The sequence below is a fragment of the Prosopis cineraria genome, unplaced genomic scaffold, assembly GCF_029017545.1.
Source record: "Prosopis cineraria cultivar Desert tree isolate PC_DT_omini unplaced genomic scaffold, ASM2901754v1 PC10, whole genome shotgun sequence".
Lineage (NCBI taxonomy): Eukaryota > Viridiplantae > Streptophyta > Magnoliopsida > Fabales > Fabaceae > Prosopis > Prosopis cineraria.
In genome coordinates, this window is record NW_026555341.1 from 7,165,213 (window position 1) to 7,176,087 (window position 10,875).

A 10,875-nucleotide genomic window follows, 5' to 3' on the forward strand; every position below is an offset into this window, starting at 1 on the left:
GTTATGTCGTGAGGGGTCACGGCTAAATCCATCCATAATGGTAGTTCTTTTATTTTAGTGAACCCACACAGTTGTCTAAATGAAAAAAATAACAGTGATATTTTTGTTGAAACATTCCAAATGTCGATGTTGAAATACTATCATTTAATTAGTTCATGTATAACATGTACAACGTACGGGAGCTACGTCTAGTCTATTTCAGCAGCATGTTATGTCTATTCTGTTATAATTTTCCTGTATATTCTCTTATTTATAAGACTGACAGAGATTTTTTTTTAATTCTATTTATAACACATATTATTAATTTTTTATTATAATTTTTTTTATTTTTTAAAAAATAGGTTGTTAAGGCATGTATATTTATAGGGACAAAGTTAAAAATTTAATAAATTTTTAAACAGAATTAATAAATTTTAATATTTTCTTTAATTTTAATAAAATATATTGTAAATAAAATTAAATAGGATTAGAGAAGTTAGAGCCAGTAATTCAAATGTACCGACTTTTTTGAGTTGAACTTAAAATATCTTACAATACAGACAAAATTTATATATCTAAGTGCGACTTTAATCTCTCAAACTTTTAAACTTATTCGGGCTTGAATACTTACATTATTAAATATTATATTATTTTATTTTATATTATATCTAATTTCAAAATTTTCTTTTTTTTTTAAATAATATTTTCTATTTTTATTTTATTTTTTAATAATAAAAAAGGAATTCAAAGCATTCATGCTAAGTTCATTTAAGTTTAGGTTTGGCTCACGTTTTTTTGAACAGTCTGAATAAGTCTGAGATAATTTCTCTTTCAACTCTTAAGTCTGATTTTAAGTTTTTTTTTTTTTTGTTAAGTGTATACAAGTTGGCTTGTCAAAATTTCTGACTCTAAGATTTGTATTGCTGTTTTTGAATTAGTACAATGGAATGAAACCAACAGGGTAACAAGGCGCCACCATTATGACATGAGTTGATACAATATCTTCTTTAGCATCCATCACGACCCAAAAAAAAGGAAGAAAAAAAAAACACATGTGCCACATGCTCATGCTTTGTTCTCGTCATCGTCAATTTAAAAATATATTTTCTGATTTTATTTATAAATTATTTTTAATATAATTATTGAAATTAAAAATTTTTAAATTTTATTAATTTAGTCTTAAATTTTAAAAAGTTTCCATCTCCATCCTTAATAAAGACAAAAAATTATGTTTAATATTTTTTAAAAAATGAATATAAAAATAATAAAATATTTTATAAATAAAATCAAAATAATTTTTTTTCCTATCCAGCACGGAGCCAGAGGAGGAAAACCACAGTAGTTACTAATTAGAATAGAAAAGCACGAGAGTACATTCTCAGACTGCCACACAGTCTGGGTTATGTCCATGCCTATGGCCTCCTCCAAAGTTCTGATCCACGCGGGAACCATATATAGAGTCCAGAGTCTTCTACTTTTTCAATCCCCAACTTCATATTCATTAAATTAGCTTTCTGAAACTCAGCATGTCATTTTGGGGTTTCCTCAAAGAAAAAGCAGAAGAGTTTTTTTTTTTAAAAAAAAACCAGCAGGCCAGCAAGGCCCAGAACACCATACCCTAAAAAATAAGCGATGTCGGAAGACTGAAAAATTGCTACTCAAAAGAAATCTTTCCAGAGTACCTCGGAGAATTCTCTCATAATGAGTTGTCTTTTGGTTCATCCTAACCCTATCCTATCCTAATGTGTATAAAAGTGTGTCAAAATGGTAAGTATTTTGCAAGATGAGGCTTAAAAAAAGATGTTATTAATGTTTTTAACACGAGCAGAGGGAACTTGAAAAGAAAAAAAAAAAATCAGAAAAGAACCATTGCTCAGTGCCTTGGCTGGCAAAGAAATGAATTGCCAAATTTTCAAACATGATATGATGCTAATGCAGGCGAACCCTTCTTGGCCCACAACGGAAAAGGACCAATTCGGTCCACCTTCACTGATCGTAACCGATATTTACCCGGCCCACATCCTCGCCCAGTGCGCATTGTTGATGAGGTTTTAACTTAGTATCACCCTAATTCTTGTTCCCTCCTTTTTATTTTATTTTTGACAGATGCGGGAATTAATTTAAAAAAAAAAACTAGAGTAATGTGAAAGTTTTGGATTAATCAAGTCATTCAATATTATTTAAAATTAAAAACAACAATTTGTATCATATTATCACCTCTCACTTTCTTTATTGTATTAGATTGTTATTATTAATAATGGTCTTGTGAATACCTCAAGATGTTTTGACATATTTATTTAACATGATATATTCAATTATTCAAACTTAAAATCCCATGATTGTCTAGCGATAAATATTTTTTAAGTACTAGAGGCATTTTGATGAAAATGTCTTATTTTATTTTATATTTTATTACGTGTCACAATAAAGTTTAAATATTTTGAAGTGATTATTCAATAAAATGAGGACATTAATGGAGATATTATACATAGGATATTAATGGGATGGTTTAATTAGAGAAAAGTTAAAAGAGTTATTTGTGGTCTCAATGTACTTGATAAGCTTAAGTGAAAGAGATAATAATTTTATACAGTAGTAACATTGAGCTTTGATGGGACATCAAGAGCGTAAAATTAGAATAGTAGATATGAGAATGTTAATATGGATGTGTGGATATATATGTAAAGACAAAATTAGAAATGAGCGAATATGAAAAAAAATGGGTGTGGCATTTATTGAAGAAAAATTAGTAGAAAATTATATGAGGTGACTCGGATATGTATAAAGAAGACCATGAGAGGCACTTGTGAGAAGAGTAAAACAGATGATTTTGAGCCATTTTAAGAAGAGTAGAGGAAGATCGAAGAGAATATTTTTAAAGGTTGTTGAATGAGACCTTTTAACTAATAATATTCATAAAAACTTAATAAATGATAGAGTATAATAGTGTCATATAATTCATGTAGCCAATTTCATTTAGTGGGATAAGGCTTGTTGTTGTTGTTGTTTAATGTATCACAATAAATTTTTTATTATTGTTGGTTTTTGGCCAACAATAAATTTTTTATTTAAATGGCCTCCTTCCTTTTACTATTTAATATAAAATGAATTATTATTTAATTAATATACGCATTCTTAAATACTTTTTTATTTTTTTAAAAATTATATATCTACTTTAGTGTTTTGTGTAATGCAGATTTGTATTGATAATTTAATTTAAAATTGATTGAAGATTGGAAAAAGGGTTTTTGTTTTTCATCTTCCCTTAATTATTTTTATTTCTTATTTGCAATTTACCCCAGTTGCGGACTTGCGGCAAAAGAAGGCGGTTAGTCGGTACCGGGTTATTTTCATCAAGCTCGGTGTTTCTGGTCTGGATCACATTCTCTGTGGAATTCTTGTGTGCATTCCCTTCTCAGCGCGAAGTTCCGATCATGGGACACGGGCACGGTAACGCCGACCAACCTCAGCTCTCTCTATTCGCCTCAAGATCTTTCGTATGATATCCCAGAACATTAACTTTTGCTGTTCTTTTATATTTCCAGGCGAAAAAGGCCGACCCTTAAAAAAGTTCAAGGCCGCCGCTAAATTGGTTTGTCATTTCACCCTTTTGCAAGAGAAAACTTCATCATATTGTTATGTTTTCTTACTTTGTCGACCAATTGACGTCCTGTGCAGGACGATCCCCGAAAAGGATTCGTCGACGACGACGATGTATATATGGGCGATGATGGTTATGACGACGACGGTAGTTTACTATCAATGACTGATATTTCTGTTACAGATCATTGTTATTACTGTTTCTTATTTTTTAGAAGTCACTTGTTTGCGATGAACTTGAATGGTTTGCAGGTGAGAAAGACAAGACTAAAGATTTTAGCAAGTTAGAGCTTAAAAAAGATCACGTGAATCGGCCCCTTTGGGCTTGCGGCAACGGTCGGATATTCCTCGAGACCTTCTCTCCCTTGTACAAACAAGCTTATGATTTCCTTATTGCCATAGCGGAACCCGTTTGTAGGTATTGTTATATTGTAAAATAAAATAGCTAAAATTTCTCTTCGATACTGGTGCACGCATTATCACCTACATGTAGTTCTTGCCAGGGGAGTTCAAGTCATAGGATAACTAAATTGTTTAACATGCAACGAATAGGCCGGAGTCAATGCACGAGTACAACCTCACTCCACATTCACTGTATGCTGCGGTCTCAGTTGGTCTGGAGACAGAAACGATCATATCAGTTTTGAACAAGTTATCCAAGACGATGCTTCCTAAAGAGATGATAAAGTTCATTCAGGATTCAACCGCAAATTATGGCAAAGTAAAGCTTGTACTTAAGAAAAATCGATACTTCATTGAATCACCATTTCCAGAGGTAAATGGAATGATATGACTTTCTCAGTCTTGTTTTGTTCTAACCGGTTATGATGAATCCTTTAGTAACTAGCGTCACCTGCTACATGTCATATCAATGTTGCTAGGTGTTGAAGACACTGCTTAGAGATGAAGTTATATCTCGATCAAGGATCGCTTCTGAGGTTTGCTTTACATTCTTTTATTCACAGTACTCTTTTAAACGCTTTAGGATGGTTTATGTTATTCCTCGTTAGCTGTTTCTTTCTCCTTTTCCTTCCTCTTTCTTTTGTTTGTCCAGACTAGTGTAATGGCATGAAAAAGCAAAAAAAAAAAAAAAAAAAAGAAAAGAAAAGTACAAAAGAAAGAAGCATGGCCACTTGAAAAGTAAATTCTTTTTTCTCACATTTGTTGCCACACCGTAATGATGTTTAGAGAACCACATGTGTTACTTCAATTAGTGTTTGCACGTGAGGGGATGGTTGAGGGGCATGCTTGGGGTAATTTCCCTTACTGCCGCCTAGTTTCTATTATTTAGTGAAGGTGCATATGGCATGATTCAAATGGTCTTCTAGAAATTAAATGCGGTTTTTTGTGCTTCTTTAGATGCGTCTTTGCAAAAAATTGGCATTTTCTAGCATTTACTGTGTATTTGTGGAATTTGAAATTGATGTCGGGTGCAAATTTTCTATTGCTCACCTCTCCATTTCCTTGTGTTTTGTGGAAATCTATAATTGATGTAGGGTGCAACTGGTGATGGATTTACGATTAGCAAAACAGCAGGTGAAATTGAAGGAACTCATGATGAGTTGCTGAATGAAGCAGAAGTAGCCGCAGCTGCAGAAGAGAAAGAAACTCATTCATTTGAAATCGATCCTTCTCAGGTAATGTAGGTGTTAGCTTTAAAAAACTTTGCATTGTTTAGGCTTGGAGTGCATTCAACAACTTCTCCCACCCCTCCCCCTCATTTTTCATCACATGGCTAAGTCACTGATAAGTGATAATATTTAGTATAATTTTATTAGGCAATGTTTTTGCTTCTCTATGCTGTAGCTCTTATAATGTCCTGTTCCTGTAGACACTGTTAATTGCCATAATGATGACTATAAATGATTGACCAATGAGTTGCTGAACCTAAATTTGGCAACTTGGAACTTATTAAGCAAATTCAGCAATGATTTATGGAAATTGTTGTGAGAGCTGCCACAAATATTTAACTTGGTCACTGTAAGAAATCAGAATAGGATCATTATCATTGATTGACAGTAAGAAGTCTCATCTTCCCCCCCCCCCTTCTCTCTTTTTTTAAAAATTTATTTACAGGTTGAAAATGTAAAGCAACGATGCTTGCCAAATGCATTGAATTATCCCATGTTGGAGGAGTATGACTTTAGAAATGATACAGTAAGTAATGCTTTATGTACTTATGCTGCTGAATATCAAGTGCTTGTAACCACTAGGTTTTCTGCTAAAATTTCTGCAAATGGTAATGGAGTTCAGAATGTTAGTCTGCTAATTTCAGTTGTTACTCTCTTATGTTGCAGGTCAACCCTGATCTGGATATGGAGCTAAAGCCTCAAGCACAACCACGGCCATATCAAGAGAAGAGCCTGAGTAAAATGTTTGGAAATGGTAAGGCTGATAGCTGTTTACTTGGACAGGGACACACTTGCTAGAAGTACACTCAAGTTAAATTTAGAGCATCAATTGACCATCGTTTTGCTGGATCTCTAGTTCTTCTTCTTCTTCTTCTTCTTTTTTTGGGGTTGAGATCCAAAATACATTTTTTGCAGTTGTGCATCTTTTCATGGCTGTATCTTTGCCCCATCTTTTGAGCTGTGAGGAGCAATAAAAAAGTTGAAGTTTTGGTAAAAGAAAGCAAGCGTACTTTTGACATCTAGTTGAAGTCTGTGCCTGGGATTTGTGATCTTTTACAATAAGTTGTGCTTCGAACTTTCCTTTTTTGTGATTTAACTATAATTTTTCAAATTGCTTGTACAGAGCTTAATTATTTTCTCTTGTTGCTAAACCTTAATCTTTCCTCTATTGCTTTAACAATATTTTTTGATGCTTGAATTCATAATGAATTATAACTTGTTAAAATCACAGGAAGAGCAAGATCTGGTATCATAGTTCTACCTTGTGGTGCGGGTAAGTCTCTTGTTGGTGTTTCTGCAGCCTGCCGTATAAAAAAGAGCTGTCTTTGTTTGGCAACAAATGCCGTATCTGTGGACCAGTGGGCGTTTCAGTTTAAGCTATGGTCGACCATCCGAGATGAAAATATCTGTCGTTTCACATCTGATAGCAAGGAGAGGTTCCGTGGTAATGCTGGAGTGGTTGTGACCACATATAATATGGTTGCTTTTGGTGGCAAACGGTCAGAAGAATCTGAGAAGATCATTGAAGAAATTAGAAACAGAGAATGGGGATTGCTTCTCATGGATGAGGTAAACAAGCTGCTTCATGGTTATAACCTTCTTAACTGTAATCTCAAGGTTGATCCTCATGTATATAGTGATGGCATTATAAACAGGTGCATGTGGTCCCTGCACACATGTTTCGGAAGGTCATTAGCCTCACTAAATCCCACTGCAAACTTGGGCTCACAGGTAGGCCAGACAGCATTGGCTTAGCATCGCACTGGCAATGATCCTAGCCTTCTCTACTTGAAACTGAGGTCTTGATTGTTAATAATGCAGCCACACTTGTGAGAGAGGATGAAAGAATTACAGATCTGAATTTTCTCATTGGTCCCAAGTTGTATGAAGCAAATTGGTTGGATCTCGTGAAAGGTGGGTTTATTGCAAATGTACAGTGTGCTGAAGTATGGTGTCCAATGACAAAAGAATTTTTTGCGGAGTATTTGAAGAAGGAGAATTCCAAGAAGAGGCAGGTCAGACCTCTTGGAAATCTGTGAATTGTAACAGTAGAAAATTGTTGTGTTTTTACTCATTTTACGAGCAGCTTGCTTTTGCCCCCAGACAGCGTCTAAACATTATTGTTGTATTTCTTTATATCTTGTTCCTTTTTAGCTTTCTGTTGCATCTGTTCTGCTTCCATGTTGAATTATCTGTTTTTAATTTAATTCTATTTGTCGACTGGGTAATATTTGTTCAAAACCTGTAATTGCACATATCATTTACATGTTTTAATTCTATTAGCTTTCTGAATTGATGATCTCTTACATGTCCCAGGCGCTCTATGTGATGAATCCAAATAAGTTCAGAGCATGCGAGTTTCTCATAAAGTACCATGAAACACAGCGTGGTGATAAAATTATAGTCTTTGCTGATAATCTTTTTGCTCTAACTGAGTATGCCATGAAACTTCGCAAACCAATGATATATGGTGCTACAAGGTGCTGTGGACATTTGGATCTGAAGCATGTTTTGGAATTTGATGTTTCGCATCTTAATGTTCTGTTATATCATGTGCAGCCATGTTGAGAGGACAAAAATTCTACAAGCATTCAAAACTAGCAAAGATGTCAATACTATATTCCTTTCCAAGGTACCTGTTCCTGTTTATCTTGTTCTGTATTGAGCTTTAGGCACTTCATTTTATGTAGATATGCAGTCTACATACTGATAGAACAATTCATTGATGAATCTGAAAGCTTAAATGTGTATAGTTTTTATTTTTATGGGTTAGTAAAGGCATTAGTGATTTGCAAAGCATGTTTTTTGTACCTGTTTACCAATTTAGTCAAAGGTGAAAGAAGTCCTCATGGCACCAGACCTATAAAACGCTTTAAGTGAGAGGTGCTAGAAAGGCATTTGCCAAGGGAATCAAGACTTTACAATTAGGGGGGAAATGATCTACAGAGAAATGTAATTCGAAATGAACTTTACATATAAATTCTAAAAATAGATGTTGAACTTTTTGAATTTTTTTTTTGTTTGAAAACTTTCCTATCTTATATTGTGTTTTACTGTTTGAAATGTAAAACTTTCATTTTAATCATCCACCTTCAACATCAACCTTTAGCATCACCCAGCACCAAGGTCGCTCATTTTTTACCCTGCCAAAGTTGCCAAAAAGTGAGCTCATTTTGACATCTGACTGAAGCCAGCTCCTCTCACAGCATGAGAGGCACTGAGGCAGTTTGGCTGTTGGCGCTAACATTGGGCACCTTTAATAACATCGCTGTTTGACTTGGTGCTTGATGTCACTATCATTTCATGCGATAATTGTCCTTTTCCTCCTACTGAACAGAGTAAAAGCTGATGACTATTTATCCTCCCTTTAATATTCTCAGGTGGGTGATAACTCAATAGACATTCCAGAAGCAAATGTGATAATTCAGATCTCTTCACATGCTGGTTCAAGGCGTCAAGAAGCCCAACGTCTAGGCCGTATTCTTAGGGCAAAGGCTAGTTTCTGATCTTTTCATGTATCCATAGTTGTTCTCTTCGTACTAGTAGTTTCTAGGTTTTGGTGAATTTCATTCAATCTGCTTTGGAAGTATAATTTTGCATTGTTGTGCATGCACTACCCTTACAGTTTGAATCAGGAGCTTTCAATAGACGGGAGGAAGTTCTGTTCTGCAAATAATTTATCATCTCTGTCGTTGGCTGACTTATTTTAATTAATCATGTAAATGGCAGGGTAAGCTTCAGGATAGGATGGCAGGTGGCAAGGAGGAGTATAATGCATTCTTTTATTCTCTCGTGTCGACAGATACCCAGGTATGTTTATACTGTCAAATCAACAAATCATGTCATCATTGGTGAAGTGTACATTTTTACACTGCTTTTGTTTGCAGGAGATGTACTACTCAACCAAGAGGCAGCAATTTTTAATTGATCAGGGTTATAGCTTTAAGGTATAATCTTCTCATTCAATACTCTCTAGGAAACCTAGTTGAATTTGCCTCAGCGGTGTCTCTGAGTTGGTTAGTGTGTTAATTCAGATCGACGATGTTTGTCACATCTAAAACCGTTGAGAACTGACTTGAGGAATTTAAAACGAGGTCAACCTTCCTTTGACAAATGTCATTCTATATTTTGGAGCAATAACATCTACTGGTGTTCCCTTTCCCTGATGCTTGCATGCTCAAATGCCTCCTTGAAATAATGTTAAGTGGTAAAATGCTGAAGCAGGGCGAATAAAGCCATGCTTTCTTGTATTGTACGTGATATTACTATGGTCAGGTGGGTGGTTGTTCAAATAAATCACTCTTACGACACTGCCTTCACCTGCTTGCATGAACATGTTAAGTTCATGAGTTGAACGTAACTGTTGCAGCAGTATGCCTTTGGCCAAGCTTGATCGACTGTAATTATTAATTTCTAACATCTTTTCAAGATCAGGACCTTTCTATATGCATAACGTTTGACTGTACTCGAGTTGACAGGTAATTACAAGCTTGCCTCCAGCTGGAGAAGAAGCTTCATTGAATTATTATCATCTTGAGGATCAATTGGCCCTCCTTGGAAAGGTTTCCTTTCTTGTGCCCCTTTTTACTTTTAGGGCTGAATTGAGCTGTTGATTTCCTTTCTTGTGCCCCTTTTTACTTTTAGAGCTGAATTGAGCTGTTGATTAAGGGACACTGAATTGCATCCATCAGGTCTTGAGTGCTGGTGACGATGCTGTTGGTCTAGAGCAACTAGAAGAAGATGCAGATGAAATAGCTCTCAACAATGCCCGGCGTTCGACAGGATCCATGAGTGCCATGTCAGGTGCAAAGGGAATGGTTTACATGGAGTACAGGTGTGTTATTTGCCTGATGTGATGAAGTGTGCCTTGTGTGCATTCTCGATTTATTGTATTTCCCTGCATGAGTGTGGATACTATTGAAGAAGCTTTGAGTTAGTGTATTGAAATTGACGATTACCTCCTTACCCACACAGTACTGGGCGTAACAAAGGTCAAGCGCAGATCAAGAGCAAGCCAAAAGATCCATCTAAGCGACACATTTTATTTAAAAGACGCTATGGCGCACATTAGGTGTACTCACCAGAGCTGGGCACTGTTTATCCAACTAAATCAGTTGCTGTCTATGAGACATAAGGTCTATGGCCCGCAGATTGTAGAGACATTTTGCTTTATGTAAAATCAGAAAATCAGTTTTCCTTCTGAGATTCATGCTAGTCAGCTTCAACTGCTTGCAGCTCCTCATAGCATACTGTGTTACAGCGCGAAGGGAAAACTGTCAACCACACTTGCGAAGCTCTTTGCGGAGAGTCGATCTCGGATGATAATATTCCAAGCACAACTATTGTCTACAGAGCTTATAGGTAGTATTCATGAACATTTGTAAGGCTCAAGTTTTCATGAGCATAAGGAGAGTAAAGGTGCTTTGGATGCCCTAAATGACTACTTGAAAATAATAGAAACGACGGGTCTTTTAACTTCGTAGAAGATATAGGAAGACTCATAATGTGCAATTGAGAGTTTTACTTATGGGCATGTTTCTAGTTGTGCTATTTGTTAATTGCTCGTTATATTCAATGTATAAAAAATTCTATACTTGTCAGAGCCTCTTTAAGATTATCACATTTTACTTTGTCATGATTTATATCACGGACACAATCTCCCGGA

At 35.3% G+C, this 10,875-nt stretch overlaps 1 protein-coding gene across 3 annotated transcripts; it reads left to right on the forward strand.

The window, feature by feature from the left end:
• Nucleotides 1-3,298: 3,298 nt before the first annotated feature.
• Nucleotides 3,299-10,875, forward strand: LOC129322640 (general transcription and DNA repair factor IIH helicase subunit XPB1). Of its 3 annotated transcripts, none has more exons than XR_008596266.1 (20): nucleotides 3,299-3,429; nucleotides 3,525-3,571; nucleotides 3,658-3,727; nucleotides 3,832-3,997; nucleotides 4,132-4,354; nucleotides 4,461-4,517; nucleotides 5,076-5,216; nucleotides 5,656-5,736; nucleotides 5,877-5,964; nucleotides 6,442-6,779; nucleotides 6,866-6,941; nucleotides 7,032-7,225; nucleotides 7,527-7,690; nucleotides 7,770-7,842; nucleotides 8,591-8,704; nucleotides 8,940-9,020; nucleotides 9,098-9,157; nucleotides 9,245-9,485; nucleotides 9,689-9,772; nucleotides 9,902-9,932. XR_008596266.1 is itself a non-coding variant. In XM_054968939.1 (20 exons), the coding sequence occupies exons 1-20, from the start codon at nucleotides 3,414-3,416 to the stop codon at nucleotides 10,279-10,281; spliced, it is 2,313 nt and encodes a 770-aa protein (XP_054824914.1). In that variant the 5' UTR covers nucleotides 3,299-3,413; the 3' UTR covers nucleotides 10,282-10,875. The 3 variants fall into 3 exon arrangements, 2 of the variants coding, with proteins under 2 accessions (XP_054824914.1, XP_054824916.1); XM_054968939.1 differs by lacking the exon at nucleotides 9,245-9,485 and adding an exon at nucleotides 10,185-10,875 and having other exon boundaries at nucleotides 9,902-10,044; XM_054968941.1 differs by lacking the exons at nucleotides 3,299-3,429; nucleotides 3,525-3,571; nucleotides 3,658-3,727; nucleotides 9,245-9,485 and adding an exon at nucleotides 10,185-10,875 and having other exon boundaries at nucleotides 3,864-3,993; nucleotides 9,902-10,044.